At 36.7% G+C, this 20,977-nt stretch overlaps 1 protein-coding gene across 1 annotated transcript in view; it reads left to right on the top strand.

The window, feature by feature from the left end:
- Nucleotides 1-20,457, top strand: part of LOC145671452 (uncharacterized) — a 94,370-nt gene extending 73,913 nt beyond the window's left edge. Inside the window, exons 10-13 of the mRNA XM_081740662.1 lie at nucleotides 6,403-6,527; nucleotides 11,320-13,511; nucleotides 16,363-16,492; nucleotides 19,780-20,457. Of these exons, the coding sequence (XP_081596788.1) occupies nucleotides 6,403-6,527; nucleotides 11,320-13,511; nucleotides 16,363-16,492; nucleotides 19,780-20,074 (2,742 nt within the window). The 3' untranslated portion in view covers nucleotides 20,075-20,457. The remainder of the gene's footprint in view (nucleotides 1-6,402; nucleotides 6,528-11,319; nucleotides 13,512-16,362; nucleotides 16,493-19,779) is intronic.
- The last annotated feature ends 520 nt before the right edge of the window (nucleotides 20,458-20,977 follow it).

Here is a 20,977-nt window from a genome sequence, read left to right on the forward strand (position 1 = left end):
CCTCATCGATGCGGCCTATCTTTGACACATCCTAAAGCAAACGCACGTTTCTCCCAATCAAGTAGGGTCACTTAACGAGGTGGGTCCTTGCCAAAGCGATCTCTAAACGCAGGCATTACGTGTCATTGTATGCGCGGTGTGTGGATGTTTGTGCACCCACACACATGCAACTAACGGTTCCTCAACTGTGAAACTAAAACCACTCACATCAGCCATTGCTTCACAACTGAAATATCCCATATGACCTTGAACTCAGGGATACCAGATAGTGTTATCTCTGGCCGTAAAAACGATCATCAATATCACACTGACATTGTTCTCTGTGATACTCAAACCTAGGGGTACGGGAACTTTTCGAACACCCTGCACAGTAGATGCACAAAAATGAGGCTACGGCTTGTGCCGTTAAGAAAATATACAAATAAGAGACAATAAAGAATATGTGTGAGAAGTGAAAGGCTAACTGAAATAGTAAAGAAGAAACAAGGTAAACAAGGTAATACTACTAATATCGAAATAAAGATTTGAGATGACTGACGTCAAGACCAAATATGGTGGTAAGCTGCATGCCGAAAGTCCATGGTAATTAAGATAAAGCAAATGTAAGGGTAAGTTTCCCTAAACCTTCATATCCTCTAGCTCAGTTGTAGCTAGTTATGAGAGTATATCAAACAGTTTGTGCACAGCATGTAAACTGAAACAAGTGTGGGCCACTTTCAGAGGACAGACTTGACTGGGTTCCCACCAACCTGGAAGTCTCAGCTTACTCATAAAAAGTTTTAGAAAAATCAGGGAATTTTAACTACGGATATTTACTTCTTATAACCCACTTCTCTTTTTGCATTACCCTGCTATTTGGTAGGGGGTATTTTATATAATAATTAGTTTGTTTTGTAAAATTTCCCAACCTACAGACATAGTAGATAAGGACTCCCTGTTTGGGAAACATACAAAGGTAACCAAGGAAGTTCTGTCGCTTTTTGTAGAGGCTTGTGTTCAATTGGCCCTCACACCGTGAGTTGGATGCGAATGGAGATAAGGCGAAGGTCAGTTGTTGGTGTGGGTATATTCAACAGTTGTTGGTGGTGTGGGACCTGCACACAGCGTCACAAGGGCGTGCATACTGTACGAGTTAAAACTGGGGTCAAATACCGCTGCAGCGGGGCGGAAGATATGCCAGGCCTTTGGTGAGGGTGTCGTAACTACGCGGACAGTGCAGCGATGGTTTAAAAAGTTTAAGGACGGTGACGGAACACTCGAAGACGCACCACGTGCCGGAAGACCAACACATGTACAAAATGAAGTTCTTCAGGCAGCAATTGAGGCGAACAGTAGCCAGACATGTGAGGAACTGGGATTACAATTCAGTGTGAGTGGAGAAACCATTCGGCAGCATCTCCATCAACTTGGGAAGCACTACAAGTTGGGTAAATGAGTTCCACATGATTTGATTCCGGGCCAGAAGGCAATGCGAGCAGACACCTGTGTTTCTTTGCTGTCTCGTCTGAGGAAGGAGCCATTTCTGGACAGGATGTTGACATGTGATGAGAAGTGGGTCCTGTACGAAGCTCCACGGCACCGTCACAGGGAATTTTTTTTACATTTCCCTTACACCCTATGATGAGCGATATCTCCCCTGGAAAAACAGGTGATACCCCCCAAGGGGGTTTACGATTTTATGTTATTTCTATTATCCGTGCCATAAGTGTAAAATATTGCCCAATATATAATCTCTTGGTGATATTTTCTGGTAGCTGGCACATAACACACTAAGTATTACCTTCAATAGCTTCAATCTAAACATTAGCTTTGATTTTATATTTTTAATTCCCTACTCATGAAATTTTGTGAAGTATTGCGCTCAAAGAACTGCTTAATATCATATAAACAATTCATGTTAGAACTGAAATCTGATACCAGAACAATATCAAAGCTGGCTCACTATAATCAGTAAAATAAAGGTGATTAGCTAACTCCAAACGAACATTAGAAAACTGAAAACCTATCCGTGATAAGCAGGCGTCTTGATGGTGGCGCACGGAGGCTGTTCGGTCAAGTTCAGCATTGACAACTGCTCTTGTTTCATTCACTCGATAACAGAGCTTGAAACAAGAAATGGTGGTGTGAGAGCATCAGTCTGTCAAATGAATGGACAGAATAATTTGTAAAAGCACACTGCCTTTGTTAGTCCTTGTGTTTTTATATTCATCCAGAGAACTTTCATAAAACGCAAGAAAACATGACAAAATTAAAGCCCATTATGTGTTCGGTACAGGCCTCAATGCAAAGTTAATGTGTTGCTACTCAAGTCCATCAGCAGTTTAACATTCAGCGTGAAGGAATTTCGGTAGTAACTAAAGATTTATTCAAAATCGCATATTTCCTATTTCCAAAGAAATATCACATACATCCAAATGGAGACCCCTAGTTAGTACAGTGGCATCGCTAGACCATTAAGGAACAATAAAGCAGCATGTAAGAAACTCAGCAGAGAATGCACATCACTTGTCGCATTCTTCTATTACTTCTATAATATTTTGGTATTGCCACCACTGAATCTACAAAAGCCAAGTTCTTTAGAATTAGTAAATTCTCACTCATGTCAGACAAGTGCACGGATATAAATGGAAGAGAAATCTGAGTATTTGTATACGTTACATAGAGACTTGCAAAGTGAAGGGGACCTTCATTTGTACTGTTCCAGTTCAATCTCCTTTAGGAAGAATGCATCAAAGAGACAATTATTCAAGAAATGCATAAAGTAGGGCTTAGTACTGCAAAACTGACTGCTGTGGCTTTTGTCGGTGATTCAAATGTCAGCGGTGAAAAATCTGGAGTTCAGGCACGTCTCGAAGAAGATTCACCTAGGTTGGTTTTTCTTTCAGTGCAAAAAACATCTTTTGCAATTGACTTTGATAAGAGCATGTGGAATTTCAAAAGATATTAAAAGGGTTGTAAATGTAGTGAGTAAACTGTACACAACATTTCATGGGAGTCATAAGCGGCTGAAACTTCTGCAGGAAGTAGAATCTTCAATAGACACTACTTTTCACAAATTGGTGCAATCTGCTTCCACCAGGGGGCTTTCATATGAAGGTAGTATTTCTGTGGTGATCAAACATTATGCTGCAATATGCATTGTGTTAGAGCATATCTATGTTGATGCAGGAGACATGTAATCAGATGCTGGTGGACTATTGCTGGACGACAACTTTTACACTAGTACTCTTAAATACATTTTGTAGCCACTTGCAAAACTAAGCAAAATTCCGCAAATGTCAAGTGGAAATGATATGGTTACAGTGCTGAAGTTGGTAGAAGGTGTCATTACACATTTGGAAGGTATCACTTTTGAAGAGATTTCAGAACGTGCTGAAAGTGTTGTAGAAAAGGCAAAATCTCAGGGTGTCAGAATGGAGAAAAACTTGAAACCCCAAGAACTCAAGGCTCTTCTCTCCAGTTACAAATCGAAAATTATTAGCAACATAAAGGAAAGGCTTGGTGGTCCTCTCAAACAGCTGTCTTACTTCTATGATGTGCTTCAAAACACCCCCGACTCACCTGATTTAACTGAAGTGGTCAGCATTTCTAATCTAAACTCGAACTAAAGTATAATATTTACAAAAGGGTTCCTGTAGGTCCTAACATCAGCATCCACCAAAAACTCTTGGATCTTGCCTGTGGAGAAGAAAGAAGAATTATGTTCTCAACTCTGTCCGAAGTAGCAAGTGTTCTTCTATTACTTCTTGTGGGCACAGCAGAGGTAGAGCGTTCATTTTCTACAATGAACAAGTGTTATGTTCAGATAGATGCCGACTTAGTTGTGAACATGTAAACAAATTTAATAAAAATATGTATAGAAGCCCCTGTACTCCTGATATTCGCTTCGGTTCTGAAGAAGAACAAAGGCTAAATGAACTGACAGATAAAACTTGCAGCATCTGGTTAAAGCAACATCACATAAATGTGTAGATAATTACTATGCATAAAGATACATGAAGAATGAATGAACGTGGTGCAACTTTGGTAGTACAAAAGACATGTCTATGCGTGCGTGAGGGTGAGAATAACAAAATGTGTTCATACAATAGCAAATAAAAGTGAAAGGAAAGTATTTTTCTTTTCTCCTATTCATAATTAAAGCAAATAATACAATCCTTTGCCGAGGTAATTTGTAACGTGTATGTAGCATTGAGAAAAGATACGCTTAAGAACTTCCTTTTAAAAACATAAAACACATCGTTACAATCTACACCCCCTTGAAGAAAATTTCTGGTAAATACCCTGCACCGTCATCATTGGTTAGCATCAAATGAACAGGTTCCAAAACAGCTGAAACCAGCTTTGCACCAAAAGAAGGTCCTCGTGTATATTTGGTGGACTGCTCGCGGCATTGTGCAACGGGAATGGCTACCAGCTGGTCAGAGCATCAATGCAACAGTTGAGCCGTGTTCAAGAAAAACTCAAAGCTCTGGAGAAAGTACTTCTTAATTGCAAAGGGGTGCTCCTGTTACAGGACAACGTTAAGTCTCACGTGGCTAGGATGACCTAGGACATAACTCTACGCCTTGGATGGGAAACACTATTGCATCCGCCATACTCCCCGGACACTGAACTTTCCGATTATCACCTGTTCCATTCCTTGGACAATCACCTTAGAGGACACCAGTTCAAATCCCTAGTAGAGGTGCAAAATGCACTTGATACCTTCTTCGCTTCAAGGCCCATCAAGTTCTACCGCGATGGAATCTATGACCTTCCAGAACGTTGGTAGAAGGTCATCGATGCTGATAGGGACTATTTTTAATATTCCAGGTGCTTCTTAGGTGACATATCGATGTTCGAAGATGGTGGGTGAAAAAGCGACAGAACTTTCTTGGTTACTTTTATATAGTTGCTTTTTTACATTATATGCAGGCCCGTATTTAGGTAAGTGCTATTCTCTGCTCGAGCACGGGCGGCAGAATTTAGGGGGCGGAAAATTTTGGATTCTTTTAAAAAGATTCACAATAAAGTAATATTTAAAACTAGCAACCCACAGAGTCCCGCGCAAGCGCGAGAAAATATGTTAATGTGTTTAATTCGCTCTAATTACAGTAGTTACTAATTAGTTAGCTTATCTGATTATTTTTAAAAATACATCCTCTTCCACCCCTACCCCAAGGAGTGAGAATGAACTTGAACTGATATCGTTAAACTTAGCGACCTGGAAAACTATGAATTCAACACTATCTGTCGTTTTCGATTACTTTTAAAATCCCGCCCCCTCTCTGGAGAGTGGAGTATGGCCTTGAAGTTGAATTGGAATAAAATTGTCACTACTCAACTCAGCGACTCCAAAAACTATGAATTCAACTCTAATATTGGTCATTTTAGATTATTTTTAAAATGTCCCATGTTATTCTTATAGGGACTTCGCATCCCCATATCTCGGCTCAGGTGTGACCTAGGGACCTGGAGCAGGTCATTTGGATCATTTCTCTGAGAGCTTTAAAACATATTAAAATTTCATGTTTCTATCTATTATGTTTCTCGCGTTGAGAAGCGCTACAGACACGCGCTATTAAGCCATTACTGACGGTGAATAATGTAAACAATTATTTTTTTTAAAAAATCAGTTATCATCAATAGTTATTGGTGTCTTGCAGTGACGTCCACCAATGGGTGTCAGCCAATCCCAGCTTCCAAATCATGCCCCACTAGATCTCTAGTAGGCTACTCTCTCTCTCTCTGTGTGTGTGTGTGTGTGGGGATTCGGGTGTCGCTTCCCTTCCACTTCCTGTGGGTTGGTATCGGTGACGACAACCCCTCCACTGTTCGCCCGTCCTTAGTACGTCATCATCATCCCATGGAATGCAATGGCAAACTACCATGGGTTCACCTTTCCCAGGGACCTTCGGGTCAAACATCTACCTTCGGGCAGAACATTATAACTTGTAATACCTACACTGCTACTCAACAAGAGCTGGTGTTTGCAAAATCACGGCTTGTTTCCTTGTTTGAGACATAAGTTTGTTCGGGGAAGAGGGCGGCAAATTATTTAGAGCACAGGGGCGCAAAATATATAAATACGGGCCTGAGACCTGGAACTTAGTAAATCGTGGCCTGGAAAAGTCAGGGAATTCGTGCTCGCCAAATAAGTGGGAATCCTGCTTGGTCTTTTCCTTCATAGTCTCGATGTACGATCACGAGACCTCACTCCAATACTCTGATCCTCAAATTATTACCGTTTTATTTAATATCACTCACGAAATCAAGGTGGCATCTTTAGAGTGGGACTTTCTGCTTTAAACTTTTCCGGTAGACTCTAAGTACCATTTTAAATAGCATGTTATATTATGAACACTGGAATATAATGTATAACACGGTAAATATCCTCATATATTTTATGTACTATTACAGCGATGCAGCAGCGGGAAATGTATCAATCCTGACGCGGTGGTGCAAGAGGAGAAGACCACTGCTAGGTCTGTGGCACGCACTACAAGAACAAGATCGCCAAGAAGACGTAATAATCGCCGAAGGACGTATGTGAAACTTTTTTCTTCTTACACTGTCCGTGAATTACTGATTATTTGAATAAATTATATAACGTAGACACTAGCTTTAGCTAGAAAAATACAAGACTCATAATGTGTCAAAATATTTCTAGTTCCATTTTTGTAAAGAATGTGAAAGAAATTCCTCCTTCATATATATATATATATACAGTCTCTCACATTAATATTTGGTTTTTATTAGGAATTGCCAAAAACAAATTGGATTTGGATAATAAACGGTCAAGTAAACATAATTTATAAGGCAAAAGGTACGTGGATATATATTGAACGCTGAAAGAAAAACTGTGGCACAAAATGCTAATCAATACTTGGTAACAGGATGTGAAACAGATAATGGACCAAAAATACCTCCCATTAATATTCGGTTTCGTTAACATCAACGGTGTTTACTCGTTTCTGTACTAAGTAGAGGACATGGTATGGTGACAAAACATGTACTGCAGATGACAGCAGAAGAGAGGTCATGGCAGAGGTGCATAAGCAACACTGAGCGTTGTGAATCAAACAGGTTACATGGACTTTACATAGTACAGAAACGAGTAAATACCGTTAGTGTTATCGAAACCGAATATTAATGAGAGGTATTTTTGGTCCATTATCTGTTTCACATCCTGTTACCAAGCATTGATTAGCATTTTGTGTCACATTTTTTTTCTTTCAGGGTTCAATATGTATCCACGTACCTCTTGCCTTACAAATTACGTTTACTTGACCGTTTATTATCCAAATCCAATTTGTTTTTGGCAATTCCTAATAAAAACCGAATATTAATGTGAGCGACTGCATATATAGATAGATAGATATATACAAAGGCGTTCAATACTTTTTGCATAGATTGATATAATATTTTTATTAGTTGCAATATTATGATAACATTTTAGGTGAACATACTTTGATCCTTTGGCTTCAAAATGGTAGTAATTATTGTTTCCTATTGTTCGCAGGTAAACCACAATGAACACTGAAGTAGATATCAGGACTCGACAACGGTCGGTAATGTAATTCCTATTCAAAACCGGTGATGAATCAGTCACTCAATCCATAGGAAGTTGCTTCCGGTTTATGGGGATCACACATTGGACCGCGCCAGTATCCAACGTTGGTTGGAGCTACTTAAAAATCTAGATTTTCCAGATCAGACCAGAAAATTATGGCCTCCTTTTTCTGGGATCAGTCATTTTCAGATTTCTTGAAATAGTTCCACAATTAACAAGAAGAGCTATTGCTTGTCATTGGATAAGGTACGACATGCTCTTCAGACTAAGAGACCGGACCTGCAACAAAAGATGATCAAACTCCATCATGCCAAGCCTCACACAGCTATGATGACACAGCAGAAAATCATGAAAATGAGATGAAAAGTCGTCCCTCAGCATCCTTATAGTCCGGACTTGGCTCCTTCGAATTTCTTCCTGTTTGGTCGTCTAAAGGCCCACCTGCGAAGAAAAACATTCGACAGTGACAAGGTACCTTATTTCTTGTGTGAAACAGTGGCAGCCACCTGAATTTTACCAAAGTGCATTCAAGCCATGGAAAGAACGTTGGACGAGATGCATCACAGCATATGTAAGCTACATTGAGTGACTTGGTCTTGTAGCCAAAGAATCAAAGTATGTTCACCTAAAGTTTCATCGTCACATTGCAACTGATGACAATATTATAACAATCTGTGCAAAACTTATTGAACACCCTTTGTATATATCCAGTGACTGGAAATTCGATCTTTGCCTTGAAAAGGGTTATTCTATAGCTAATTTGAAACAAATTTTCTCCCATGAACCTGGTTGGCAAATCAGTGGTTTCAACGGAGTTTGCAAGTACGTGATTTTTTTTTTTTTTTTTTTTCCAAATTTGCAGATTTTCTTAACATTTCTTTAGTTTCGGTCATTCATTGCTTCTCTTTTCTTGAATGAATCTCTAATGATCTCACGTGGTTGGTGGAACAAAACGTCATGGATTCGTTGTGACTACGATTATGCGACTATTCAAAATAAAAATGAATACAACTGAGACGAATTTTAAAACAACATACTATTAAAATAATACCTTATTTATTATCTAACATGTTGACACATTTTTGGTAATAATTACTAGAAGTCACTGAATGCAGATACGAATATCGGTAGAATCTAATGGGAGAAATCCGCGATTACGTTGATAAACGTAGATTACTCTTCCAGTTACTACCATCAGAAAAATACCTTTCAATCTATACCTTAAAAATATCTACAAATGTTGTATTAATCAATCTATCAGAATTGTTATTACTCACCTCAAACAGATCACATATTTTCCTTGCATCTCCTTCTTTGTCTATGCAAAAGACTTCTTCCTACCGGCTTTCCAACCAAAAGTCAATGCATTTCGTTCATATATCTCATTCGAACCTATCTTACACATGATGATCAAATTACTTGCACTACGTACAATGCTGAATATATGTCGTGGAGTTCCGGATTATTTTCTTTTTTTTTAATATATATATATATATATATATATATATATATATATATATATATTGTTCGACTGCTTTCGAACATCCTTAGCCTGTATTCGTGCCTATTAGCTAAAACCAAACTTTTGTATCCATATACTGTTAACGAATTATCTTTTACTGTTATATATATATATAAAGAAAAACTTCTTAAAAGACAAAAGGCTTTGTCGGGATAGTGCCATGGATTCGTTTCCCACCATTAGCTACTTATTTTCTTGGGAACTTTGCTTTCATTTGCTACCATTACTTCTAGATATTTATTTACTTCATTTACATTATTTATAAACGATCAACGTATTTTCGTTAATTCCATGAATACAGTTTCGATTCCCAACATAGGGGACGATGAGGTAATAAGAGATAGGGATAATAAGAAACAGAATGGCTGATAGATTGGTTTATCATCAGAAAACCGAAAAAAAAATCCACAGCTTAACTGTATTTTTCTATGTACAAGCCTAAAAAAATATTGCTTTTAGGCAACTTCTTTACCTTCTTTTCTGCCTTTCAAAAAGTGTCTACCAAAAATGTTAGTACCTAAAGTCAATCTTTTTCGTGAAGATTATTTTTACAGCTTAGTTATAAATGTTTCTTAAAAAATTGGTTGCATAAATTTGTACAGCATTAGTGGTACTTCAAAGTGGAATTGTTCCAGTTTTTCTCTGATAAGTGAGCTTGCCAGAAAATGTCTCTATCTTATTATCCCACTTTTTTTTTGTTTTGTCGGGGTAATAGACAGTCGTTTGGTCCTTCCAGGTTCACTAACTCGAGATTAAAATTTCACTGGCCTTCTCATGATGATATTCAGGAAGTGAATAAGGTGTTTATCTTTTGTGGTCCTGTAATTTTATTAGGAAATAATCTAAAAGAGCAGCACTTGTGAATATTAAGAGGCTTTATTCTATTAAAAAGAGAGAATGTTTGGTTTAAAAAGTTTTGGTCTAGGCCCATTTTCTGTTTTAGGGCTTAAAGTTTCATTCCATTATTGTTAAAAGTACTCAAGGAAGCTATTTTTCATTTTGGTATAGCATATTTAATTTTGTATATCCTACTGTGGAAGAAGTCATTGTAGCATAAAGAGTTGTTTTAAGATGTAGGCCCTACCTTTTTAATTAAAAAAAAAAGGTTTATATGACTACAATGTGTAATTTTGTCATTCCAAAATGTTCAGAATGAGTGAAAAACTTCATAAATTATGAAAGGCTGTAATTTGCATAGTTTGTAATTAAAAGCATTCAACGTTTAAGTATGACTTTCACTAACCTTGATTTTCACATGGCAATTGACAGAAAAGTAGCCAGAATAAAAATATATAAAAAGGTAGGGCAGTAGAATACATCTTAGGCATATCTCTTGTAAACCTAGTTTAATAACAAGGCACAGCATGAAAGAAACCTGGGCAGCGTCTCTTATTACACCATACGGGATAATAAGAGACAATAACTATATATATATATATATATATATATATATATATATATATATATATATAAACGCAGTCATCCTGTACATTGGGAAGAAATAAAATAAAAAACTTAACATTTTAAATTACTTTTGTCTCTTATTACCCCATCTTCCCCTATATTTGTTCTTCCTAAACAACTGATTTCTTTCTATGCCCAAAAGATATTTGCATTTTCTTACATTAATCTGATACCACATACAAAATCCATATCATCAAGCTAAATTTAAGAAGTAACGAAGATGCTTCAGCCCATTATGGATTCTGAAAGAACCAGTTTTCTTGCTATTTGCGCTTTACTGCTTCTTTTAGTGAGATACGCCTTCATCAAACTTCAAAATATCCTTGAGAATTCTAGATCTTCTAAAATTGAATCATAAGCTTACTTGGTGTATAAGAATACTTGCTGAACTATACTTTCATATCGGTTCTATCATCATCACATATATATTCTTCATTGAAGATTTCATGATTACTTATCAAACAACAGAATCGATACCACGATAAATAATTCAATAAATAAATTTGAAAAATAAATGACTGTGATTATGATTATGACGCATCCGATTATTTCAGATTTAATAATTGGTGACAAGTACTTAAATGTCGAAAATTAGGAAATGTCGAAAATGCCAGATTTCTGTTTAGTTTTGTAGAGTCCGAGGAGCTTGCCTAATTCTAAACTTCTAAATAATAAACTACGAAGTTTTTACAGATTTTGTAAAATTTAGCATTTGGCAAATTAGTCTTGAATGTATCAAAGTTGTTATTATTATTTTAATATCACTTTTTCTTTCCAGTTCTAGTCAACTTGTGGGAGAAAACATCAATGCAAGACTCATCTATGATATTAATAAACAAACCAATGACAACACAGTTGGAAAAAACACGAAAGATAACACACACTCTTCTAATAAAAAATCACCGAAAAATGCACAGGACAATGAAGTATCAGAAGAAGAACTTTTGCCAATCTATGCTTTTCCGTCAGAGGCCAATGAAGAAACCACATTTATTGATACAACACATTATCCAGCTACTTTTAAACAGAATAGTATGGATGAATTTCATACTAGAACTCATTCGACTTCGCTGAACACGCTTCTTGCATTCAGTGACTTACCTATGTTCGAAGATCGTATTGATACAACAACTGACCGAAGTATTTCATCTTCGACTACAACAGAAAAGCAATTTCATACACTGTCTGACGAGAAATATTTTCCTAATGAAGAAATTCGTACTATTTCCACTGCGCAAAATGCAATGAGCTCTTCAACTCTTCGTGAAACTCAAGATACCAAAGAGGCAAGTACCGATGGTCAAACTAATACCCCTGGCGAAATAATTCACATTTTCCATCAGTCTCCTGAAACGCACGAAGCAACTACAAGACTTCGTGAAATCAGGTTTCAAAATGAAGAAAATGACACAAATATAAATACGGCTAAAGTAACACAACCCGCCACTGAAAAGTCTTTCACAGAAGAATCAGTTTCGACTTTCACAACACGAAATGGAAAAAGTTCTACAATTCGTGACGTCAGCCAGAATTCATCCAGTACCAGTAAGACTAACACGCTAAGCATAATATTTAATACTGCTGAAACAAATATACTTATCAAGGATTCTGAAAGATATAAAGAATACCGAACAACTGGAAATGATATGGAAGAACATTCTCAACATTCTGAAAAAGGAACAATTCTATTTTCAAATGAAGTAACAACTCCGTACAGGACAACTGACGCAATTGTTTCTAATGGGGTATCATCGCGTCAAACGATAGAAGGAATTGCAGAACAGTCCACAGAAATTTATCAGACGAGTCGGGAAACATATTCTCAATATGAACAGGGAGAAAGTCATATCATAAAGGATGAACAAATGAGGATTCCTAAAGAAAAAGGACAAACTATTTCCGTACCTGAGTCTTCACAACATGTGCGAAATTCTAAGATCTTCACTGACCATGAGGAAATTCAATATTCGTCCACTGAAATTCACACAAATGTCCCTAACACTATAATACATGATTATATTACAACAAATTTCCAACACAAAGAGAGACAAACACAACCAACTGCTACGAGCGTGGCTGACTGGAAATTGGAACTATCTACTGAAACGAGTACACCAGAAGAAAATATGTCATCACAAAATAATGATCTTCTAATGAAACAAGTAACTGAGAACTTACAAAGTACTACTATAATTACACAAAACACAGATGACAATTATAGTACTAGAATGAATATTGAAATGCAGAATAATTATTCATCATCAAGAAGAGGTGATAACATAATGGAAATTTCTACAGTATCTTCTGATCAAGCTGTTAGTTCCTCTCTACATGCAGAAAGTGTATCAATCGTAAAACAAGATGGCCAACTCAGTGAAACTACAGATAACCTAAAGACAAGTACTATTATGACTGACAACGAAGTAGAAACAGTGTCTGTCAGTGATAAAATTACAAGTACTTTCCTGAGTTCGTCGCCGCATTCCGAAAGTGAGTTGCAGCTGTTAACAAACCATAATGATGTGCACAAGGAAGATGGAGAATTAGTTGAAGCACATAAATCTATGCATGAAACAAACATTCAAAACGAGAGTCACAAAACAGCTGAAGCAACTACTCTTGAAACTACCACATTGGGAAGTATCTCTTTTGTTCAACCCAAGCAAGAACAAGGAACTGAAGACATGCCGAAAAAGTCGACGTCCGTAAAGAATCTAATGGCTCAACTAATACAAATAAGTAATCCTTTTAGCATTGGAGGTTTAGAATTAAACAGGCACACGCAACCAAAATTCAGATCCCAAAGACATTACCAGTTACCTGCAGTTTCTGGAGCTTTGTTTGCAAATAATGTCCTTCTTCCTGAAGTACCACCCGAAGAAAGCAACCCACTTACAGATGAAGGGAACTCCAAGGCTATGGCACAATGGGTCAAAATACCTGGACAATGCAATGTGACATGTGGTGGAGGTAAGATTCTTCAATAGAATATATATAACTTTTTTTTTCAGTTGTTTAGTTTTAATTGGTAGGCTACACATATCCACTTTTTCTACATTATCTTCATTGATATTCTAGGAAAGATACGAACACTCAACAAACACTGCATGTAAGTCTAATGGAATTTTATTTATATTTAGCTTATAGCTCATTAAGATATTTTAACTTTCCTTTAAGAAACAACACCTATAAAATGTGATTATTTCGCCACATTACCGAAATTACGTCTATAATCTCTTATTTATATAAATTTAAGCTTTACATTTAATTAAAAAACATCTTTCTTTTCAGGTCAGCAATCTTTCGATTAGTTTGATACAGGTTTTCACTCTTCCCTATTCTAAGCTAGATTTCATTTCCATTTACTTTTCTTCACTATATCTTGTTATACTTGGTCTGTATATTTCAATTGTGGCTTCAAGTATTTTTTCCTTCTACTCTTTCCTCTGCAGCTAATACCGTGGTTCCTCCATGTTTTATAATGTGTTCAATCATCCTAACTCTTATTTTCGAAACATTCTTCAATATACTCCTTTGTCCTACTACCATTTAACATCCTATTCAGCCATCTAATTTTTACTCGTAACACCCTTCTATAACATCACATTTCGAAGGCTTCCATTCTCCGTTCTTCCTCATCTTCTACTGTCCATGCCTCACATCCTTACAATGCCACATTCCACAATGAGATCTATTTTGAATCTTCACTTTTCTTTTTGTTTCTTTTCTAACGCATCTTATAACATTGTTTCGCTCTTGTTGATCTTCATGTTGAATTTGTTGCTAAGCATCTGTTACATTCTGTTTAGACTTGGATCTAATTTTTTCTCACTGTCTTCCAACATCACGTTGTCGTCAGCAAACCAAATCGTGTATATTTTCTGACCATAAGCAGTTATTCCTATGCTGTGAGTGCCCTTGATTTCTTTTATTGTTTCTTTAATATAGAGATTAAACAAAATTGGTGACAATGAGCACCCTTACCTGATACCTTTCTGAATTGCTGCTTCTCCCCTCTCTCTCTCCTTGTATCTCAATTGTTGTCTTCTGTTTTTTGTACATGTTATATATTTTTCTTCGCTTCTTATAGTTTTTTTCTGAATCCTTCAGAATTTGAACATTTTTTATTCTACCTTATCAAACACTTTTTCTAAGTCTACGAATGCTATGTAAGTTGCTTTTCCCACTCGAATTCTTTCTCCTATCAATCCTTTTAATATTGCTTCTCGTGTTACATTTTCTTTCTGAAACCAAACTAGTCATATGCTAGTGTTTCTTCTACGCTAGATTCCAATTTTTTATAGATTTTTGAAGCATGCATAGGCAATCTTATCGTTCTGTGATTCTCGTTTCTCAGACTGCTGTTTTATGGTATTGCTGCTATCTTGCGCTACTGAAAGTGTAACGGCATCATCCCTTCATAAATGTTGTTAATTATTAATCTACACAACCTGTTTTGAAATCCTTGTCCCGCACTTTATTTGATTTTCCCTGGTATCTCATCTACACCTGGAGCTCCATGTTTTAGGTCTTGTAATGCTTTGTCATATCTGAGTATGAAGTCTCCTCTTGCCTTTTATTCTATTCTTCATGTTTTCCAGTTTCTCTAAATGCTTTTTCGCTTCTATAGAGGCTTTCTAAATATCTCTTTCATGTTTTCATTTTATCTCTGCTTTAGTTATGAGTCTTCCTTTTTCATCTTTTAGTACCTGATCTGTGGTTTGAAGTTCTTCCACATCTCTTCCTCTGTTGATATTCTTTTCTGTTTCTTCACATTTTTGTCTTATCCTTTCCTCTTTGCCAAGTCTGCATTTTTGAATGATTTGATTTCTTGTTCGTTTACACTGCTCCTTAGCATTATTGTTATTGATATTCTACAATTTTCTTCTCTCATCCATTATTCTAGAATTTCCTTCATAATCCTATCTTTTCTTGCAATTTGCTCTTCCTGACCTACTACTTCGTTCATGGTAGTAAGTGGGTCAGTTTTCATGAATGACTATCCCTGGTTAATTTCTTCCTTCGTTGGTTCTTATGCCATCTTATTTACTGCCTTCGCGAATATTTCTTGGATTTCTTTGCTCTTTGGGTTGCCTGCATCAAGTCGTCCATTTTTCTTCTTTTCTCCCAGGTGTTTAAATTTTAATTTACTCTTTATCATGACTGAGTTGTGGGCACTGTCCACGTCCACCCCTGTATAACTTCCACAGTTCTTAACTTGGTTTCTGAACCTTACCTTAACGAGTACGTAAACTACGTAACGAGTATTTCTATTGATCTTCTGGAATTTTCATATATATGAATCCACTTGTGCTCCTTGAACAAGGTATTTCCTACTACTAGTGTGTTCTTCGTGCAAAATTCAATGTCTTTCTCCCCTTTCGTTGTATTTTCCTAATCCGTATTTTCTACTGTTTTCCCTTCTCCTATAATCACGTTCCAATGTCCTACTAAAAGATTTCTGTCTCCTTTTATGTCTTTCATGATATTTTCAATAGCTTCATTACCTCGCTCTGCTTCTTCAACATCCTGCATTGTCATTGACACACATACCTGGATGAGTTGTACCCCTTGTTTTGGTAGTTAGTTTTACTGTTAAGACTGTTGTGACTTCTTACTCATTTTTCTACCTTTTGATTTGTTATGAATCCAGTGACACAGCTTTCTGTACCCAAGTTAATAATTCTATATTCACTTGATGAGAAATCATTACTTAAATTTAAGAAATATAAAAGCCATAATGAATAGAATTTAGATGTCAGATATTTACAATTAGGTAGAGAAGTGTGATCATTTTTCCCTTTATTTTTAATCTCCATAGGTTACAGAAACGTGACTGTGGTCTGCAAGAAGGGCGATGAGATTGTCGATAGAGCATTGTGTACAGAAAAGAGGCCCATCATTAAAGGGGACGAGAAGCTTTGTAACAAACACCCTTGTCCATATGCAAAGTAAGTAATTTCGCTGATTTGTTCGTTCATATGAAATGAAAAAAAAAAAAAAAAAAAAAAAGTGGGATGCACTCATTCCAGTTGTGCTTATTGAACTGCATTTAACAATTTACTCCTCAGACTTTATTCTTTACCTTAAAACACTCAGCTCCTGAATTATCGAGGAGTGGCAGGGCTTGAAAACTTGCTCAATATCGTAGGATACAAGAATATGTAAGAATTGTTTTGGATATCGATTTATATATAAATTGGTATCCAAAGAGGACTTCGCATTTACTCTAAACTTCTAGTGAATACTTATGGCACTGAACGTATTTTGCAATGGACGATGAATTTATAGATTTTCTTATTTAGATAAAACAATATGTAACAACTATATGTTAGATTTTGGAAGCATGGAACAATAACTTGCTTTTAATATAAAATTATTTGTATCGTTTCTAAGCCCAAAGTAGCCTGCATATAATCTAAACTTTGTTTTAATACTACTTTAGACAATACAAAAACAGGGAGCACAGAAGCGAATTTATGCACTCGCAGTTCGAATGGAATGTTGATCAGTAGACAAGGCTTTCACTTGAAGTTAAATTTCACAGACTTCTCGACTATTAATATGACCGATCTTTTTCTACCAATGAACTAGTGTGCCACAAAATGATGCTCTTTGCTGCATTTGTCTGAATACAGTGGAAGTGTTTTAATAATTGACTGAGGTGCTGACTTATTTTACTTATACACTGTTTTGTGTTTATTTCATGTAGGGTAAAATCTGACTATGTTAACCACCATCAGTTCCATTGAAAAATGAGAGAATAAGTGTGTTTCGAAACAAAAAAATATTTGGTCTAGGAATTAATTCGTGCGGGTGGACAAGAGGTGGCGCAACGAACGGAGCGTCCCACAGTTTCGTGTATCCACACATGTGTTGCAAACCCCTGTCATCGCGTACCGTTCGTAGTATAGGGCAGTGGATTAAAGCGTCAACAACACCAGTTTGTAGTTAAGTGAACATGGCGCAATTTGTGCCTGATAAAGTATTTTTGCGGGGTGTCCTGCTGCATTACTTTAACATGCAGAAAAGTGCGACTGAAAGTCATCGTATTTTGGTGGAAGTGTATGGTGACCATGCTCTAGCTGAGCGAACGTGTCAGAAGTGGTTTGCACGGTTTAGAAGTGGTGATTTCGGCTTGGCAGACCAAGAGCGAGCTGGACAGCCAAAAAAATTTCAAGACGAAGAATTGACAGCATTGCTCGAGCAGGATTCGTGTCAAACGCAGGAACAACTTGCAGCAGCATTAGGCGTTGATCAAACAACAGTCTCCAAACGCTTGAAAGCCATGGGAATGATTCAAAAGATGTCACATTGGGTTCCACATGAATTGAAAGACAGAGACGTTGAAAGACGAAAAACCATTTGCGAATTGCTGCTTCAACGACAGAGCAGAAAGGGGTTTCTGCATCGAATTATTACGGGTGATGAGAAGTGGATCCATTACGAGAACCCTAAACGAAAAAAGGCCTGGGTGAAACCAGGTGAACCAGGTCCATCACAACCAAAACGAGATATTCACTGTGCAAAGGTTATGCTGTGCATATGGTGGGATATGAAAGGTGTGGTGTACTATGAGCTGCTGCAACCGGGTGAAACTATGAATGGAGAACGTTATCGACGACAATTAATGCGTTTGAAGCAAGCTCTGGCCAGAACACGACCAGAATGGGAGAACAGACATGATAAACTTATTGTTCAACATGATAACGCTCGCCCACATGTCGCAAAACCGGTCAAAACCTATTTAGAAAATGTCGGATGGGAAGTTTTACCCCACCCGCCGTATTCACCAGACGTAGCTCCTTCGGACCACTACTTGTTCGATTGCATGAACAACGATTTGATTGGACAGCGGTTTACTTCTTCAGAAGATATCGAAACATGGGTCTCTGACTGGATCGCTTCCAAGGATGAGGATTTCTTTCGCCACGGAATCCGTACATTGCCTGACAGATGGGCGAAAGTGGTGGCTAGCGATGGACAATATTTTTCTTAAGGTATTTATGTATTTTGTGTTTGTACTACAGCTTCAATGTGTGCGTACCAATCGCACGAATTAATTCCTAGACCAAATATTATAGATTGTAAACAATCCATTTCTGATGTAGTATCTAAATATCACATACTATTAGTTTGTATTTTATAAATAACATACAGTAAAAAGTATTTTGCAACATCATGGGGCCCTCTAAGTAGCGAAATACCAAATCCTACTCTTAGTTCTGAAATTAGACGGGGAGACAGCTACATTCATTCGGCCTGTTAATAGGTTTTGACCACCAAACAGTGGGAAGGAATTGTTTCTCTCTCTGTTTACAGTTTGCAAAAGAATCCAACCATTACTTGTTACAAACTTCCTGCATATGATCTCCAGAAGAAAAATCTTTTAACACGTGACGAAAAAAAAAAAGACCATTCACAACTCAACAAATCCGTCTGGATTGGGCTATCGAATATCTTGCAAAATAGTATAAAATGACTGAGAAGACTTCATGGCGCCATTGTTATAGTCATCAAGCCTAGGAGGCTCAGGTGAGCAGGTCATAATGCAGTAGGAATGCTTTTACAATTTTAATTGGAAATCCAATTGGATAACCACCATTAGGAAGATCTAGGCGCAGATGAGAGGACAATATTAAGATGGATCTCGCAGAAATAGGTATACAAGTAGAAACAGGATTCAGCTGGATAAGGACTGATATCAATGGAGAACTTCTGTGAATGTGGCATTGAACCTCCGGGTTCCTACACCATAGAGTGAGTGAATGAGTGAGTTAGTTTTTTATTCATAAATGCTTATGAGGCCAGGGCTCACATTCTTCATTTAACGTATCGATTATGATTATTAGTAACGCCACTATGCAGTAAGGATGAACAGAAGGCAGGTACCATTGAAAGAAAGAAAAAAAAACTAATAATTTTAGGATCTCATAGAACGGTAAGTCGCATCTACCTTGTTATTTAAAACTGTTTTTAAAAAATAGGCCTAATATGTAGGAAAAAATCTCCCACACGACGCCTTTATTCTTATCTGAAAGGTACAGAAGAAATATTTCTTGTATGAAGCTAATCATTGCTACAAGTTATATCTCACTAAAACACATTTCATCTTACATGATAATTTCTTGAAATAGCTAGGCTACTATAATGTGCGGTCTGCTGAATGTCCATTGTGTATCCCCTTTTAATATCTGCAGTTACTCTGTATTAGATTTTATATTTTTTATTTTTCCAGATGGCAACACCGAGAATGGTCAGGGTGTAGCGTAACTTGTGGCAGTGGAGTGCAACTTTCATATGTAGTCTGCGTTTTACATGACAATGGAACAGAGAGTGAGGTAGATAATTATGAATGTTCAAAAGCTGGAAAAAAGCCTCAGCCCAATGAGAGGCCCTGTGAACAACCTTCATGTACATCTATGGCAACCCCGAAAGCTGAAAAACTCCAAGTACCTGGTTCTGCTGTACAGAACAGCTTTTACTCAATACCTGTGTTAGTTGCAGTTCTTCTGAATGTTTTAATTATGTAACTAATAAATTATCATTTTCTTGTCAATATAACAGTTATACTTTCGTATGACAAAAAAAAAAAAAAAAAAAAAAAAAAAGTGTTTTCTAAAATCAAGATTTTTCGAATTATTTTTATAAACAAGCATATTTTACCTCTTATCCCGTGGAAAAAAGATTCATTTTAGCACCGTCAAAAGACAAAGAAATTAGAACATCTTTTCGGCAAATACAATAATGAAATGGCATTACTTTCTCCAAAGAACGTACAGTAATCTCTAATGGCCTATGTAAATGTCTTAGAGCATACGGAACTATCTACGACAATATATTAGGTCTTTGTAAGAAACATCTGAGGAACAACATAACTTTGCATCGGATAGAATTCTATAAATTCAAAAAATAACATCGGAAAGTAAGTTTTTGAATCAATTTTTATTAAGACAACGAACTCAAAACTAAGAGCTGGTAAAGAAAATTTACGATAAAATGTGTACACAAGGTATCTACTAAAATTCCAAAATTAAATTTCGTGACGTTTTCTTTACCAAATCACAAAATTTCCTAACATTTTTAAGAGCGAATTTGGGTGCGAATTAGGCCGAATTTTCATCCATGCGATAGAAACGTATTTTGCTTGCGATTTGGTAGCGTCTACAGCCGACAACAGACATTTTTGGTGGTGAATTTTGACGTTTTATAGAACATTTTCCAATCTGTACTTACATTTGTACAGTTAAAAAAATCGTGACCCAAAAGCTAAATTTCGTGACTTTCATGACCGATTTCTGATTTCGTGACTGATAGACATCCTGGTACACATTTACTGGAGTTTAACAAAACAAACAACACAAAAAGTAAGAACAGTGGTAGGAAAAACTGATTATCATTATGCCACGGCAATTTAAAGGCATCACTCATAAGGA

This window comes from Thermobia domestica, chromosome 1 (genome assembly GCF_964235325.1).
Source record: "Thermobia domestica chromosome 1, izTheDome1.hap1.1, whole genome shotgun sequence".
Taxonomy (NCBI): domain Eukaryota; kingdom Metazoa; phylum Arthropoda; class Insecta; order Zygentoma; family Lepismatidae; genus Thermobia; species Thermobia domestica.